General features: G+C 49.1%; 1 protein-coding gene across 10 annotated transcripts in view; it reads right to left on the bottom strand.

Moving 5' to 3' along the window:
- Window positions 1-7,877: 7,877 nt before the first annotated feature.
- AGAP1 (ArfGAP with GTPase domain, ankyrin repeat and PH domain 1) overlaps window positions 7,878-18,274 on the bottom strand; it is a 307,695-nt gene continuing 297,298 nt past the window's right edge. For all 10 annotated transcript variants that reach the window (XM_015634034.3, XM_015634041.3, XM_015634033.3 and 7 more), the window contains 2 exons: window positions 16,175-16,430; window positions 7,878-15,703 (listed from right to left, as the gene is read on the bottom strand). In XM_015634034.3, coding sequence (XP_015489520.1) covers window positions 15,500-15,703; window positions 16,175-16,430 — 460 coding nt within the window. In that variant the 3' untranslated portion in view covers window positions 7,878-15,499. The remainder of the gene's footprint in view (window positions 15,704-16,174; window positions 16,431-18,274) is intronic.

The following is an 18,274-nucleotide window of genomic DNA, read 5'->3' as shown; positions in this document are numbered from 1 at the left end:
CATCCCCGGGGAACGGGAATTCATCCCCTCCATCCCCGGGGAACGGGAATTCATCCCCTCCATCCCCGGGGAACGGGAATTCATCCCCTCCATCCTCAGGGAAAGGGAGTTCATCCCCTCCATCCGAGCCCCGGGAAAATCGTTCCGAGGCAGGGGGATGGAGTGAAAATGCAGTGAAATACGGGGTGTTTACCCCTGGCCTGCCAGGATGAGTGGCAAAGGGCCCATCGCAGGCTCCGGGGGAGCGCTTTTAATGCTCAGATCCTGTTAATTAACGGAGCAAAAGACAAACCGGGGATTCCCACTTATCATTTTCCAGGAGAGTGTTACCAACAGCGAGGAGCTGCCAAGTGCCTGGAGCTCCCGAGCTTCTCTAAAAGGCGCCAATATCCCAAAAATGCCCCCCCCAAAAGGTCATTAGCAGTGATTTAATTTTTTTTTTTTAGACTTAGCATGTCCTGATACTCCCTGAAGTGATAAAAATTGCAACTGCCTGAGTATAAACAGAAATCTTTGCTGTTTTCTTCCCTGTTTTGATCTTCTTCGGGATTTCTGGTTCTGCTACCAAAGCATCCATACTCGGAAAGGCTGTGGGAAAAGATGGGTTTGGCCCCAAAAGCCCTTTAAGAAACATCTGTCCCCCTTGTTGGCATTTCCAGAGCAGCCAAAAGAAGCCATGGATTAAGGAATTGTTATTTTTCTTGCTGGCAGCCTTGACTTGAAGCAAACCTGTCAGCTTCTTCGGGCAACAGCAACATCTCCTTAAAACAAATCCTTCTGCACACACCCCCAAGGCATCCTTGGGGCTGTCCCATCACCCCAAATGTGGCAGCTGATGGGGGGGTAAGACACCTTATCAAACACACAATTCCCATATAAAAACCACCAGGTCACCCTCCTGCCTGAGCTCCATGCCCTGCACCCAACCTGGAAGTTTTTAAGGAGCAACAACTGTGGTTTTCCTCCAGTGCTTGGAGGGAAAAAAAACCCCAAAATTGTCTTAGTGCTTTTCAGCTAAAGGATTCGGGTTGAAATTGTCTCTCCCCACCCCAAACACCGAGCCAGACCCTCAGATTGCAGCAGCACACCCAGACAATTTTATCTCTGCCCAGCCCTGGTGGCACAGAGCAGAGCAGAGGCTTCCCCAGCACCACCAGTGAGAGCAGCTCTGTCCCAGTTCCCCCCTTGCCTGGAGGGGATGGATGGCAGCAGAGACCTTCTACCAACCTGGAGCTGTGCCTGGAGCCCTGAACATTTACAAATAATCCCTCAGTTGCTAAGAAGCCACTCGGGCTTTTCTGAGCCTCGTTAGGGCCGTGGGCTCCCAGCATGTCAGAAACATTGCCCCTCTGAATTAGGCTCCTGGTCATTTTTAAGACACACATCTGTATTTTTTTAAAAAAACCAGATGCTGGGCTCCTAAGCCCACAGCTGCTATTTCTCCCCCCCTCCCCAATTATTTTCATATTTCCCCATTTCCAGAGCGGCAATAAGTCCCTGCAAAAGGAGGGTAATGGGAAGGCTCTCTCCGAGAGAAATTGTTAATTTGGGATTTATAAAGGACTTTCCTTAATGAATAATAGTTGAGATCGATCTGTCTTCCCGCCTCGTTCTGCAAAGTAACATTTGTAAAGTGAGGTGATCCCAATTACTCCCTCTAATAATCCTCTCCAGGAGAGATTTCAGAGCCTCAGCCAGGAGTGCTCTGCTCCCCTGGTGCTGGGAGCATTCCCTGCTTCCAGGGGGGCTCTGGATTCACCCAGCTCCCAATCCCCCACCTCCCTGCCTGCCTGTCCTGGAGGCTTTGGGTTGGGAGAGACCTCAAAGCTCATCTCATTTCACCCTTCCACTGTCCCAGCTTCCTCCAGGCCCTGTCCCACCTGGCCTGGGACACTTCCATGGATGAGGTGAGCTCGGCATCCACGGATGGGTTGTCCTTGGATAGAGGGGAATGGGGAGGTCCCAGGCTGGCGTTGTCACCCCTTGTCCCCAGGGTGCCAGGTCCTGACCCCCACCCACCTCCTGCCTTCTTGTCAGAGAGAGGGGAAATGACTCAATTATCACCCAAAAAGTGCCATCACAGGAGAAACCTCCAGCACTGGGGGCCCTGGAATCAACAGGGGGGCAGCAGCTCGGGGATGGATCCGGCAGCTCGAGCCAGGCAGGCTCCAGTGAGGAGCAAGGCCTTTTCTCCTTAATTTTTGGCCTTAAAATATGGATCCATTACAGACCAGAGCCAACTAACAAGGTGTGGGGGGTCTCTCCTTCTCCAGGTCTTCAGCTGGAGACTGGATGTCCTCAGGGAAGTGATGTTTCAGCCAAGAGTGGTTCCTGCAAGTGCCTTCTCCAGCTGTTCTTCTTCTCCCTTTGCATCCTGCCTCTCTTCCCTTTGCTTCCTCCCTACAGCAGGGAATGTGGAAATCCCATTCCCTTCCCTCCTTTTCTTGTTGTCATCCCTGTCCCCCATCCAGAGATTGCTGGGACATCTGGAGGGCCAGGAGCCAAGGATGGGAATTTTTTCCCCGTGCTTCAAATCCTGCTTCCCTGGCCCCCAGCACTTGGGGGAGATCCTCTCTGCCACACCAGCAGTGCTCCCCTTTCTCCTTTGCCTCCTCCCAAAGAACATCAGCTCAGAGATGCCCCAGCACCCAGGGAACACTAATTCCTCTTTCCCAGTAATTCCAAGGGGAAGGAAAAAGACAGAAAAATTCACTGTATTTTTCTAAAAAAATTAAAATAAATTAAAAAAAAAAAAACCTCTTTTAAATCCCTCCTTGCACTGCTGGAGGGAACTAAGAAGCACAAGTTGTAAGAGCCTTGCTCTGGGTCATCTTCAGAAGAGGTGACCCACGGACAGCGCTGCCTTTGGACGCCTCCTCCCTGCTCCAAGGACTATTTTGGGTGTTTGAGCTCTGCTACTCTGCAAAGAACAAACTCCTTTTCTCTCCCTGCCTGCAGAAATCATCCCCCTGGTGAGCCAGAGCTGCTCAGAGCCGGGCACGGAGCTCAGAGCTTCCCTCAGCTCGCAGGGAGGGAATTCTGCATCCCAGCTCCAGGGAGTGCGGCAGAGAATGAAATCCCGAATTATTTGTTCACCTGGCACTGCCAGAATTAACTGGCCAGGCCGATTAGCGGCAGCCACCAGCCAATAAATAAATTGGAACCAACTCCAGACCTGATTAGCTTGCTAATTAAGCTCAGTTACGGGGAAATCTGCAGTCAATCAGCCCGGCCATTACCAGTTGGATCTGCAGAGATGAGGATGCTGCATCTCTGCTGGGAGGAGGAGGAAGGGGAGGAGGAAGAAGGTGGTGCTGAATTTCCCCAGCAGCAGTCAGAGAGGCTGATCCATCCGTGGGGATCCCCAACATCTCCCCAGAACTGCTGCTGCCCCCAGAGAAAAGGGTAAAAGCAGGGCTGGGAGGCTGGAGTTGGTGTTTGGCCGGGACTCCGCTGTGTCCCACGGCATTTGCAGCTCTGTCCCCTCCCTCCGGCAGCACCTGGGGACCCACACGAGGATGCTGAGGGGCTTCTTCATCCCAGCACAGCAGCCACGGCCTCGGGGGGCTCCTTTGGGCTCCCAGGGAGCTCCAGGTGGGATTCCCGAGCCGGTGTCCGTCCAGTGCTGGCAGAGTGGCAGGAGGAGCTGTTTTGGCATTTGGGAACCCCTTTTGTCCCTCCTGCTGCTGGTGGGCACCAGGCAGGGAGCTCTTCTCTCCTCATCCTCTGTCCCTGGCAGCTTGAGGCTGCTTCAGATCCCAGCCTTTGCTTCCTTGGATCGACATTCCCGGCCTTCCATTCCCACTAATCCTCCCAAACGATGTGAATCCTTTTCTCCTGCACCAAAACAGCAAGAAATGTTCATTTTTTACTGCAAAAAGTGATCAGGAGATTCTCTTCAGCTGAGCTATGAGCAGCCCTCGGTGGCATCAGCAGCAATTCCTGAAAGGCTGGAGCAAACTCCAGGGGTTTTTATGCATTCCCTGGAAACCCAAGGTCAATCCCTGAGCACCAGGAAAGCTCCACATCCCTCCTGCTCCATGGAACAGCATCACTTCTCCTCTCCCAGCGCTTCAGGGCTCCTCATCCTCACTCTGGTGACCCCAGGGAGTCCCCCCGGTTCCAAACAAACAGATCTGGGGAGATCGGAGGGGGCAGAACGCAAATAATTAAGTGCTAATTGCTGGTGCTGGGCGTCAAATGGTTACAGCAGCGCATTTATTGGGCAATTAAAGGCTTTACTGGGCTTTAGGAGAGATCAGTGAGTGCCTGGTGGGATTCCCAGCCTGCCTGGGCCCTGGGTTTCCTCCCGGTCACTCCCGCAGGCTCTGCCTCCCTTTAGGTTTGGATTTGAGGAGCTGGAAGGTCTTTCCCAACCAAAATGGTTCTCCAAAGTCACGTTCTGGGCCTTGCCCAGGTGGGAATTGCGAAATGAATTCCATTTCATCAGGGAAAAAGCGCAATTCCTGCGAGTGTCACCTGCCTGAGACCTGTCCCAGAAAGGGAGAGGAGAACAGGGATGGGCTCCAAGGCTCAGAGGAGCTCGGTGTGGGACTTCTCCCAGCCAGGGTAGCACCAGGATCCAGTGGGAGATGTTCCTGCTCGGGCAGGAGGTGGGAACTGTGGCTGGAGATTTTGGGATGCTCCCTCATGGAGAGTCTCCTCTATCTCACTTCTGTTTCAGGAAGGATTCTCCAAAGACTCTTTAGCTTCTTGTTTCTTGTGTTTATTCATATATTACCAAAAGGCTTTGCAGCTCTTCCCCAGATTTTCTGCTCAAGTTCAACCCACCATGGCCTGGCTCAAGTTGGCTGGAAAAGCACAAAATGGCCCCGAAATACACAGCTTTTTATCTTTATACTTATTCTCACCCAATTAACAATAGACACATAAATTATTTTCCTTAATGACCCAATGACCCAACACCTGTCTGCTGCACTGTGACATTTTCTATCCAATCACTATTACCCAAAATCCTCTAGAAGAACATGAAGAAGGACAAGAAACAGCAACCTGAATCCTCCATCTTGTCTTCTGCTCTCTAAACTCGTTTAAACTCTTTTTCACCCAGTGACTTAAGAAAACTCTTTAATTTACACACTCACACTTTTAGTTTTTCTATTTAACTTTAACAGTTGTTTTCAGGGTGTTGTATGAAATTCAGTGTTTTCTTGGATGTCAGAGCCAGGTATCAGAGGTGAGGGCACTCTCTCTGTTCCTCTGACTCCAACAGGAACAAGAGGAGCTTCCAGGTCCCTTCCAACCCAGAGCATCCTATGGCCTTGTTGTGGGATGCTGTGGGTGCTCAGAGCTTTCCAGGGATTCTGGGGATCAGCCAAACTGGTGGAAGAGAAATCCACTGAGGATTATTTCACTCACTGAAAACAGGTGGCTCGGGAGTTCCTCAATTTTCAAGTTCCAGTCAGGGGAAATCCACAGCACAAACCCCATAAAATCAGATTTCAGACAGCTCCAGCTCTGCCTTTTGGCCACAGGTGGAGAAATAAAGACCTGGCTCTATAAGGTTGCTCTTATCTGACCTCCAAGAAGCATGAAATGTTTTCTTTTGTTTAGAAACCAGATGGACCTGGGTCTCTTGTTTATCAGGAAGGGTCAGCCCCATCCCACCACCTCTGAGCTTCCTGGGCTCGTCCCATCGCTCCCTTCACACCAGTTTGGATTTGAGGTAAAAAACCAAATAAAAATGGGCAGAACTGCCCAGGGAACGTCCTGGGTGAGGACTGGAAGTAGGTGGTACCTATGGAGTGAGAATCTTCTGGGCTCTGGAGAAGCTTCCTTGAGCTGGTGCTCCCAGCATCCATCAGAATGAATCCTCTGGAGACCAGGGTGGAAATGCACAGCAAAGCCTTTATGGCAGAGCAACAGCTTGGGCTTCTTAGGAATTACTTTTTCTCTTAAAAAAAAAGGAAAAAAAAAAGAAAAAGGGAAAAAATGGGATGTTTCCCCTACTCCCATTATGGGAATCAAGAGTTTTCCTTCAAAACCTCCTCCTGACCTCCGTTGCTTTGCCGTAGGATATTTTCTTTTTTCCCAAGGCATCAGTGGATGCCACCAGCTGGGAGCGTTTCAGGGGTACACAGGGGTGGGCTCGGGGTAAGGTGAGGAATGTGGGCATGAAAGGCATCCTTAAATCTGCTCCACCATCCCTGAGCACCAGGATCTTCCAGGAGAAGCCAGATCTTAGGAGGGTTGTTAGGCAGAGAGAGCAGCCAGCTGTGCCCATCACAAAATCAAAACCCTCAACCCTTCAGGAGAGCAAAGGAGGGGAGGGACAGATGGCTCCTAAAAAAAAAAGGAGCACTACTACAGCTTTACACCCAGGGGGAATCCAAACCGAGTTCTCCCTCGCTGCAAGTTCACATTTCAAATCCAGAACACAAAGCACCCACCTCCTGCCTGGGTGCTGGAGGGGTTGGACGGGGTGGGGAAACTTTGCAGGAACAAAGGGGTGCAGCTGCTGTGTGACAAACCAGCCGTGTGACCCCCAAAGAAAGGGGGGAAACAACAGCCATGGGCAGTCCTGAGGGGTTTCATCCCCCACGGTGCTGCTGGAGCTTCCCTGGAGCACTTGGAAATGAGGAGCAGGAAAGCTGCCCCAAATCCCCACCTGTCAGGAGAGGTGGGAGACTGGATGGGCAACGAGGAATGGACAGGTCATGGCACAGCAGGCTGAGAAAACAAATCCCAAAGCCCCAAATCCCACCCTGTGGCAGCCCCACTCACACCATGAGGATACAATTTCACCTTTCCAGCCCTGGCCAGGTTTTCTCTGGAGCAAGACCTGCACTGATGCCCTGTGGGGTATCTTGTCCTTCTTGGTGGCTTTGGGGTCATCAGGACTGTGTCAGGGGCAAGGTGCCAGGAAAAGACACAACTCCATCTGCTGCTTCTCCCTCTTTTGGAGGAAAACTCCCCACTTTTCCCACCCTTCCTCATCTCTGAGCACCCCAATTTCTCTGTGGTGTGTGAGATGAGCACAGATTGGGCAAACCACAGAATTGGTTCTCCCTCCATGGTGCCCTTGTAGATCTCAAATGTCTCACTTCATCCTTCACACCAGGGTTGTTCAAATCTTCTTTAAATCATCATTTCCCCCTCTCCATTCAATGCACATTTATGGAATTTTACCTGCTGTTCTCCATGGACCACACAGCTCCCCCAACATGATCCAATTTCTTCCTGCAGGGACCTTCCCAGTGAGTTCCCAGTTTGCCCTGCTGAAAACCCATCACCTCCTGCTTCCCTCTCCATCACCTTCTCTTTGTCTTCTCCTTGAGCCTGCCCAGATTCTTGATTTCTCCTGGGGTTGTACTCGGGACAAGACCTCTAAAACTGTAAATAAACATCAATCAGCTGCCATTGTTCAGGGCTTGGAGCTGGCTCCTTCACAGGAGCCGAATGGAGAGCCACCATTTCCCTCCAAAGAAGTGATTAGGCCATGCCACATCCTGACCTTAAAGATGTTTTATTATTCTTACTTTAAATGATCATTTCGACCAATTTAGCAGATACAGATGGAACAGTTACCAGCCTAATTCCTTGGATCACCTCCAGAGAGTCTTAAAGCCAAGGTGCAACATTTACTGCTCCCCTCCTCAGGGGGAAGAACTGTTTTTAATGAAAGCTCCCATATTTTTGGCCAGGGGATCTGTCACTCACTCCACAGGCACTTCCAGAACTCTTAGATACACACCCATTACGGCCTGGCTGACTTACTGCTTTTTAATTTATCAATTTGCAATCAATTTATCAATTACTGGCTCTTCTGGCATCCCAGCTCCTGGATAATCCTTCATCTTTATTGCTGGCAAAGAGTGGCAGGAATGAAACCACCAAGACTCAAGGGAAGAACGAGCTGCAACCAACAAGTTTTCTTGTCTTTATTAGAAAGAGACCTATACAATATAGCAGCCTCTCTCTGCAGTACTTTACAGCTTTTTTGTTTCCTTTTTGTTTTTTTTTTTAATTTTAATTTTAATTTTTAATTATTCAGAATACTGTACAGCTGACACAAAAAATCTTGACGTGTAGAGAGAGAGAGGAAAGGGGAACATAATACAAACTGGCATACTTAATCAAACCCAAATCATAGGAAACAACAAGCAAAGTGAAATGTTTGTCCATCAGTTTAATTACAGTACAAACAATATAAATAAAGCATCATTGAGTCATTGTAAAACAAACTTGCTGGATGAGGTAATATAAAAACAACAACAAAAGACTTTTTTTTTTCTTTTTTTTTTTTCTTTTTTAGAATTTCCACACTGTCTCGTCATCATTTATACATTATTATTTACAGAAACAGAAAACAAAACAAAAAAACCAAGCCCCAACAACCCAAAACTTGCTGTAAAGCCTGCCATGTGCTCGGTATCTCCTGCCTCTACCCCAAGCAGGTGTCCCCTCCTCACCTGGGCTCCCTCCCCTACTCAACTGGAAAGACAAAACACCAAACAGCAGAAAGACCTGAAAGATTTGGGGGCTGAACACAAAATCCAGCCTTTGCAGGTGGCCACAGGTTGGAGCTGCTCAGGTGTGGGTGGGCCAAGCATTTGAGTTGTGCTCAAATCCTGCTGGAGCTGTGGGCTTTGAAGGCAGCAGGAGCTGCAGATCCGAGCTCTTGGCCATTCCAAGCTGAGTCAAATCCATCTCAAAAGGAGTCCCTGGTGTTTCAGGAGACACTCCTGCCCCAAACACCCCTCAGTCTGTGCCCCCACATGCACTCTACAAGTGAAAGGTGCTCTTGTGACAGTGACACAGTAAAAGGAAGCTGGGCCAGACCCTGGAAAGCTGGGACTTGCACGGTGCTTTCAGAGGATGGGCACATCCTCTTCTCCTCAGCAGATTCAGTGGAGAATCCAGCTGAGTCCCTGGCCATGGCCCTCCACAGCTCCTTCCTGCCCTGCCAGACCTGCCCTCTCCCTAGGGACTGCCCCTGGAAGGACAAGAACCCAAAGCCAGGCTAGAAATGGTGTCCACACCACCAGGGCAGGTGTTCCCAGACTGTGGCACACAAGCCCACTGCAGCTGAGTGGACCCCCCACAGCAAAAATTTTGGAGCCAGTCATGACCAAGAACACGTGGAGGGAGGGATGAGGAGCTGCCCTTGGGGAAGAACCCACCTGGAGACAGCTCTTGGGAACATCTCCCTTGGAAACATCTCCCTGTTATCCTCAACAGCCCCAAAAGGCAGCGGGACCCGAAGCGTCGCTGAATCCCTGACAGCTTACTGCTCCCACACTCAGATCCAGCCAGAAAGATGAGTCCCAAGCAAATTTATATTAAAAAGAAATAATCTGAAATGCAAGACTCTGTCCTTTCCACCTTCAGAACCTCCTTCTCTGGAGCTTCCCACCTGCAGTGGTGAGCTGGGATTTCTCCTCTCCAGCAAGGGAGGGATTTTTCCCCTCCAGTCCTGGAGGCCAAACTCAAGGTTTTCACAAGCTGGATGTTGCTGCCTCAAGGAGTTGGATTTTAGGAAAACCTGTGAGTCTGCAGCAAGCCTGGGCCTCATCTCCCTGCACCTCTCCATCCCTCAAGCCAGTGTTCCCCCATCCTGCCTCCTTGGAAGTCCTGGTCTGGCTCCAGCTGGGAAATTTGCCCGTTTGGAAACATCCAACCAAAGCCTGGCTGCAGCTCCTGATGGTGCTCAAGGGGATTCCCACAAACACCAACAGCAGTGTGAGGAGCAGGCACCAGCACACACACAGAGCAAGAAGTGACCTCCAGGTGACAGCTGAGGGCTCAGGACACCCTGGCTGCACTTCACCCATGGGTTCAACTCAGCTCAACCCCTACATTTGGGATGCAGATGCCCAAAATCCCCACGCTCAGCACCAAAACCCTTCCTTGGTCCTGCAGGAGTTTGGGGTTTGCCTTTGAGCTGTCTCTGTGAGGGGTTCTCCTCCTCATACCCTGCAATTCCTGAGGACCAGGGAACTGCTTTTAGCTACTTCAGCTCTCAGGAACAACAAAAAACCCCAAATGGAAAAGCGGGGAAGAGCTGAAGGTTTATTCACTGCCAGCAAGCAAGGTGGCCACCATCCCCACGGCATGCCATGAGACCTCTGAAGCGTCCCCCACCCACCCCCCTTCACATTTTGTACAGAACACACAGATGTGAAAATGAGTAGCTCTGAAGCACTGCTAATCAGCCAGTCCTTAGCACTGGAAGCTAAAAAAAACCACATCCAGAAAATCCATGGCTGAGGGAAGGCTGAGGCTCTGCCCGCCAGCAGAACCGACCGCTGCCGCCTGGATGTGCCACAGGGGTTTGGGATCCAGGCAGGCATGGGGAGATGAAGAGGTTAAACTGCTGAAATGTACAAAGACTTCTTTATTTTATCCATCCACAAGTGAAATTCTCCTCCCTGAAGATGGTAGTAAATGGTGGGAGTTCATTCACCCACATCCTGCTGTCACCCTGAAATGAAATGGGGCCACAAACATGCTAGCCAATTTGGGGCCCTAAAAACACGTCCCAAACTGACCTTTCACTTGCAGAAATCATGCAATTCCCCTCTCAAAACATGAACTATTCCCAGCTCCTGACAATCCTGGCCAAAACCCCTCAAACCTCCCTTTGAAGAGTGGGACAGACTCAGTCAACTCAAGGTAAACTGTCCCAATATTTACTTTGAACATTGGCCCATGCTAAACAAGAAAGCAAAACCTACAAATATCCTAAACCAACAAATTCACCCATCTACACCTCTGGATGTTTTGCTCTATGACCTCTATTACTTTTTTCCAAAAAAGAAATTATTTTCCAATAAAACCATTCAAGCCAACCTTTTTTTTTTTTGGTAGCTTAGAACTCCAAACTCATTGCAGAACCTCTTAATTTGGGGTAGTTCAGCGTTTCTTTTCCACCTTGAAAAGATCTTTACTGCACAGCCTTTGTTTTTGTTCCCATTGTGCAGCAAACACGAGAACATCCAAACCTGGGTTTTCTACGCAGTAGATTTTACCCACAAACCATCAGGAATGGGAAGTGTGGAACTGAGGATCCAGGCCCAACAGGCAGAGATCCCACCTAAGGGTCGATGGGGCAGCCTCTGGAGGGGCAAGGAAGACGCCTGACGATGAGATGAGGATGGGGAAGTTGTCTCCTGTCCCACCAAGGTGCCCCTAAGTTTGGTCCCCAATGCTTTCCTCCTTCCCCTCGAGTTCCCCTGGGGACAACAACCACTAAACCAAACATGAAATGACCCTTTCACCAACAATGAACCCCAATAACCATCCCTGTTAAGGTGCAAAGGCGGCTCCCCGAGACGTTTGGGAAGGGCCCCTTGGGGACCCCCTTGTGAAATCTGTGCTTGTCTCCACTACCACTACTTTACACTAGAAACTACAAATTACTTCATTTCTCCCGATCTCCATACAAATATAAAAGCTGAAGCTATTCCAACCCCATATAATCTAATTATTCTACATTACAGTGCCAGAGATCACTTCCAAACCCGGATCTGCATTCCCACCTCGACTCCTCTCCCTACGTGACTCGGCCTTCTCTGGCCCAGGGAAATCTCCAAGTGCAGCTAAAGCTTTTTATTTTTATTTCTTTTTTGCACTAACACACATAATTTAAGGGAAGGGGGACAAGACAGTGAATTAAACAATGTTAATGTTGACACGGTTATTTTACACTGCGCTCAAATGCTCCAAAATCCTCTCTGCCTTCCAGGAGCTCACCCAGCTTTCCCAGCAGCACCAAGGTTCTCCAAGCTTTTATTTTTTTGCTTTTTTTTTTCCCCCCCTGCTCCTTTTTTACCACCAGAATTGGAGATCTGGTAATGGGAGCCCTTGGCCAAATCTCTGCATTCAGGGCAGGACCCTGAGTTTTCCCAAGGTTGGGTCTTTTTTCTTCAGAAAGACAAAGGAGAAGTGAACCCTCCCTGGCAATACCCAGGCTCAGGTGTGACACATCCAACTAAATTCCACAGCAATTAGACAAAGATAGGAGGAAATACAGAAACAGCAATGGCTGACTCGCTTCTGGTGTTTTAGTGATGGATAAAGTGCAGAGGAAGGGGCATTTCAAGGTGTCTGGGATGAGGGGAAGGGTTAAGTGGGAAGAGCAATGACCACAGCCACAGACTCCAGAGAAAACAGCTTTTTGGCTGCTGGGATTTCTCATGGACTGGGTCACACTTAGGGCTTGTAAAAAAGCAACAAGAGTGGCTAAACACAAGACAAGGAGCGGGAAAGGGGAGGGAGAATGGGGTGAACAATGGGAATAACAATTCCTGTGGGATCTCCAAGGAGATGTTGTCTGACTCTGCACCTGGAGGGCTCCAAGAGCAGCCTCTGCACAGTGCAAACACATCCCCTGAAAAGCCTGGGGAGCTCTCAAAGCCAACCCCACCAGGATCCAGCCAAGGAGAGCTTCCTCCATCCCTGCCTTGGTGGGAGCCATCCTCCACCCTGCAAGGAGTGACTTGGTGACAACAGCCCTGGGTGACCTCACCCATCAGGACCTTTCCAACTCAGGACATTCTGGGACCTCCTGACTTTTCCTGGGAGCTCTGACACGTGCAAGGCTGGGAATGCTCCCCACAGACCCCGACACAGACACTGCTTCAATGCCAACACTTTCAAAACCAGGTTTAGGTTAAAAGCAACCATGTTACCACTTAATAGAAGTATTACTTGGCTTGCCTGGATGCATAATTTTTCCTGTAATACACTGGAATTTCCTCTCCTAAAAATATTCTGTGCTTTTTCCAGGGTTGCCCTCAGAAGATCTTTAGGAAAGGACCACGTAATTTGTCTACCTGGAATCTGCCTGCTGCCCTTGTTTATCAAACATCACCCTCAGCCTGAGGAAGGTGGCCCAAAGAGAGAGCATTAAACAATGTAGAGGAAAAGGATTTAAATTAGGAAAAAACCTAAAACTCTGAAACAGAATGTGCACTGAGAACTCTGCCCACCATGGGTTTGAAACACTGGACTTGGTTTTTGGGATACAAATGCCCTGGATGCTCCTTGGGGGGAGCAGCAGGCAGCTCTAGCACCTCTGGGATTGCCATTCCTGAATCCCTGCTGTGGCAAAGCTGCTGAGCACCAGCACACAGAGGGTTCCACAGCATCCCCTGCAGCTGCACATCAGCTGGGCTATCCCCTCCCTGAGGGACCACCTCCAAGTACCAAACATCAGGAATGGTGGAGAAATGGCAGTTCAAACAGACACCTTTTCTGGATTAAAAAAAATAATAAAATGTTTAGAAGTATCCCATTGGGAAGGGAATCAGCTGTGTCTGGTGCAGTCAGCACAGACTGGCTGGAGAAAGATTCCCTCTCCCCAAATACTCAAAGGTCTAGAAAACAACAAAGTACAAAAGGACAACACCACCAAAGAAGAGAAGCTGGTCAATATTCCTGTGCTTCCACTTTGATGCTCATTTTTCTCCCAGAATTTTACCTCAAATCTGTCATTTTTCCTTTTTGTTTTTTTTTGTTTCCCTTAAGATAACCACATTGCATTTTTTCCTTTGCAATTTTCCCACATTCTGTTTATTTAGAAGCTGCTCCTCCCATTTGTGTGCTGAATGAAACTCAGAGCCCCAAGGAAGGGCACCACCAAAAGCTTGGGAAATACACAGGAGCCAGGAAGATTTTCAAATTGCTATGCTGTGTGCACCTCACTGCCTTCACATAATTGCTCCTTTGCCATCAGAATTCAGTTGAGTTTTCAACTCTCTCCATGATAAATCCTGTCCCCATCCCCACATTGCCATATGCCATTTCAAAAAATAAAAATAAAAGTCACTTTCCTGCCTGCCAAAACCTTCCCCACACCAGAATCCTGCTAGTGGGAAGCAGAAGAAGCTGGGATGTGCCCCCTAAGCCCAAAATAATCCAATCAAGTATTAAAACTTGGAATTGCAATGAACTGTCCAGGCTACTTCCACAAGCCATTCTTCTTGCCGAAAGCAGCCGGGCTGGGAGCGCTGCCCGCCGTGGTGAAGGCTATCAATTCTGAACTTAATCAAATCTGATCTTCCCCCAGCCAGAATGGGCCTTTTTGTCTTGGCTTGTGAAAGCTTCCTGACTTCTGGAGTAAAATGTATTTACAGCGCTGAGGAACAGCCTCTTTTCTCCTTTCTAAAAGGTCTCACGTGGTTTTTTAACTTCCCTGTGCCAAAACGTGCCCCGATCTCTTTCTGATATGTTGCTCCTCACAGGCTTTGGAAAGAAGAGTTCACTGCTGGGAATATTATCAATGGACAATAATGATCTGTAACCCACAGATCCTAACTAGTTGCACATTATTTAGCTCACATCCATTACAGTTTATAAATTAACAGAGATGTCATTTTCTGTACAAAAAAAAAAAATTCAATGTATATTTACGGTCTTTTTTTTATTCAAATAGATTTTAAATACATAGAATCTAGAGACACAATACAAAAATCTGTATAAGTTAGGCAATGCATCATAGGAGTGACCAAAAACTCAACACAATTTACCTTGGCAAAATGACAGAACCTATTTCTGCTGGCTGAAAACATTAAAAAAAAAAAAAATTAAAAAAAAAAAAATAAAAATCAGCCTTTAACGCATTTATTAATTTCACCAAACGTATTTGAAATGTTGTTTTCCGTAGCTGTATTCATTATTCCTTTTTGTGTTTCAGGCTTACTCTTATTTATTTTTTCCATTTTGTTTTTACACCAAGGAGACTGCAGTCAAATAACACTCAGCAACTCATTTCCTCTCTTTGGACTGAAAAATTAAACAGATACTAAATTATGACAGTGAATTTAGAAAGGAGGGCTCCAAGGGCTCGAAAGAACATGTCTGAGATAATATGATGCTTCTAAGAATATTGCAATCACATCCAAGCAATCACCGAAGCGTGCCATGTAACTACCTCCTCAGCTAATATGCTTTTTTCTCCGTGATGACTAATCATGTTCTATTAAACAGCAGTAATGCTGGAAGAACTCAACTATACAAGTGTAATGAAGCCAGTATTCTCCCCGGACAGATTAGCTACAACTGATTTGACACATACCATCATAGGAGCTTCAAACCTGACAAACTCTGTGCTTGCTTCTGATTTATGCCGTCAAGCTCTTCAGGAGAAGAGAATGGAAATCCAGGCGTCGCCGCGTTCGGTAGAGGTGAAATGTTCTGATGTGCTTCACTGTCAGATCGGGAAAGTCACCGGCTCTCCTTCCTTCTGCTCCGGCTCACCTCTCCCCCGCCCGTCCCTCGGCGCCCCGGGGCTGTGGCGTGTCCCCGGGCGCTGCCCCCGCGCCCTCCCGGCCCGGCGGGCGCTGAAACAACGGCCTGCCCGGCAGCCCCCCGCGCTCCTCCTCGGCCCCTGGCGCTCTCCACGTGCCGGCTGGGACTCGGGGGTGGACTGAAGGGAAAAGGGAGATGGAGAGTTACCAGACTCCCAGAGCGGTGATGGGGATGGAGGAATGCGAGGCTGCGGATGTGACTCAGCGAACACGCGAGCGAGCTCCCCTCAGATGATGGTGGGCATCCTCCCGCCGCCGTTGTTGCGGTTGTTGTTCTTCCTGGACAGGTTTGGGGTGGCCATGAGGGCGAAGCGCTCGTCGGGGCAGCCGTACTGCAGCAGGACGTCGATGCACTCCTGGCTGGAGGCCTGGCGGGCGTAGGCCAGCGCCGTGTTCCCGTGGGCGTCGCGCGCCATCACGTCCACGCCGTACTGCGGGGCAAGAAGAGGGGCGCTGTTGGGAGCTGTGCTGGTCGAATTTCGGGATGGGTTTGGGATTGGGTTTAAGGGAGGATGAGGGAGCAGGCGGGAGAGCAGCCTGACAACACTGAGCCACGTATGGAGAAAAAGGTTTCTCGAGGGAGGGAGTCACACGTGTGGGACAAAATCTGCCCCGGCGGTATTCCAAGCTAAGGGAATCTCTCCTCCCTTGTTTCCCACGCTCTCCTTCCCTTTCCAGCAAGCAGCAGAGAGGCACAAACATGCTTTTCTGCCACCACAAACATGCTTTTCTACCACCACAACCATGCTTTTCTGCCACCACAAACATGCTTTTCTGCCACGGTGCCGCCCTTTGGAAGCCTGCAGTGAGGAACACCCAGCCCCAGGACATGGTCCGTGTGAAGCCCTGCAGGAGCGGCTCCAGGACACTGGCCAGCCCCGGGCACAGCAGTGCATCCTTACCCAGATGAGGAGCTGCACCAGCACCACGTTCCCTTTGCGGCAGGCCAGGTGCAGGGCCGTGCGCCCGTCCCCGTCCCCGCAGGTCTCGTTCACCTCCTCCCGCGTGCCGTGGGCCAGCAGCAGGATCACCGTCCGCAAGTCCTCCTCGGCCGTGGCCCTCAGGAGATGCTGGCCCAGAGACAGCTCCAGGCACTGCAGCGGGGCGAGGAAGAGCTTCTGCTCGTACTTGGCGCGGATCCAGAGCTCTTTCTCCTCCCTAGGGAAGCCAGAGGGGACAGGTCATTCTCACCTGGTGTCACGGCCAACAGTGCTCAACCAACAGAAGGAGGTTATTTCCCCTTTCAAATCCATGTCAAGGAAGCCCTCACGGGAACAGTTCACCCAAACCTTAGGAACAGGTCACCCAAACTTGTGTTTTTAGCAATATTTCGTTGTCCACCTTACTGTTCCTGAGGCAGTGCTTGAGATCCTCCTTGATGGATGCTGTGCCCATGTGCCCAGGGGGTTGTAGGATCACAACAGCCAGGAGGCCTTAAAAAACCCTGGGCCAGCAAGAGGTCAGGGCAAGAGCCCTCGCAGTCACAAAGACCAAAGACACAACAAGCTGCCAGGTTCCACTTTAAGGCTGGAAAATACACTGCAAATAAAGTGCTCCCAATTTCTGTATCCCAGACCAGAAGTAACCAAATGGGGGCTCTGTCCCCCTCCAAACTAAGTCATGTTCATAAAGGCATAAGGATGATCCCTCTTGTCTTCCCAAAATTCAAACCAGTGCTTTGAAGCGCCTTTTCCTCCTGATATATCAAAGAACCATCAGAAGCTTTCTGGTGCTATCAGGTTACAGCAGAACAAGGACTACAAACAAGGCCCTCCACTCACCATTTCAAAAATTACCATACAATTGCACGATCTGAGAGCACCAGCCCCAGACAAAGCCCCATTTAGAGGTCTCTCAGGTAATCTGCTCAGCCTGTGAAAACCACAAACATCACCTGAGCCAGGCAACTGGGTCCTGGCGACAGATTCTCTCCTCTGGAGTACAAAAGGCCAAGCTCTGTTTACGCCTTTCAGTCGTGTTTACACTGCTCCCAGTAATCTAGTGTCAGGTTAGCCCTAATCTGTTTTTAAATACTTATGTAAACATCTCCTTCCACCAGCAAATCTGGATTAGTTTTGCATCATTTCCTGGGACATGTGGAGTGACCTTGCTGTGACCTGCCCGGATGCTTTCAGGCACAGCTTCCCAAAGCAGGCACAGCTTCCCTGCCCTGGCCACAGTTTACCCCACAAACAGGGCCAGGGCTTTTCTTCAGAGCAAAAGTGCAAACAGAAAATTAACACAGAGAGTGCTTCTTTTACCTCAAACCTCTGAATGACTCCTGCAAGCTAAAAGACACACCAAAAAAAACCTTCCACAACCCATTTGGGCAGTTGCAAATTAACCTTTGATGGCAGGATCTGATAAATGGAGTATTGCTGCAGGTATTCCAGATGGAGAGGAGGAAGAAAAGGAGTTCTGTTATCAGAATCTTTAATTCATGGTTTTTCTAATTACATTTTTTAAGGTAAGAAGCCAAACTAGAAGCAGTGCCACGAAAGGGATAAAGTAACACGCAATTATCTACAATAAAAGGGGCATTCTTGCAACAGTTCTACTCCCAGTACCCATCTAGATTATCTTCAAGGATGTTAACAAAGACCTCACATGATTTCTAAACACACACAGAGGTATTGAGAGTATAACCAACACATCCAGAACATGTTTAAAACACGAAAATGAGGTGATTCAACCTGTGCTGTTCACCCACAGTAACACACAACAGGGCTCTGGGGATTTATTTTTTGTACGTTCATACATCCTAAAGGCAAAATATTCCTCAGATATATAAGTAATATTTGATATATAAGTAATATTTTTTTTTAGCTTAGTCAAGGGTCTGCAAATGAATCCCCCTCTCCCCCAGACCATCTTTGGAGTGAGAGAAACTTCTGGCTCTTATCAGAGCACCGATTGCTGTGATCTCTGAAAAAGTCCCTTTCTATTTAGAAAAAAAAATCTGTCTGACACAAGTCTCCCACTTCCAATCACCTCTCAGCCTA

Source organism: Parus major, chromosome 7 (genome assembly GCF_001522545.3).
Source record: "Parus major isolate Abel chromosome 7, Parus_major1.1, whole genome shotgun sequence".
Taxonomy (NCBI): Eukaryota; Metazoa; Chordata; class Aves; order Passeriformes; family Paridae; genus Parus; species Parus major.
Note: the sequence above shows the minus strand (reverse complement) of the source record. Positions and strands in the feature narration are given on the sequence as shown.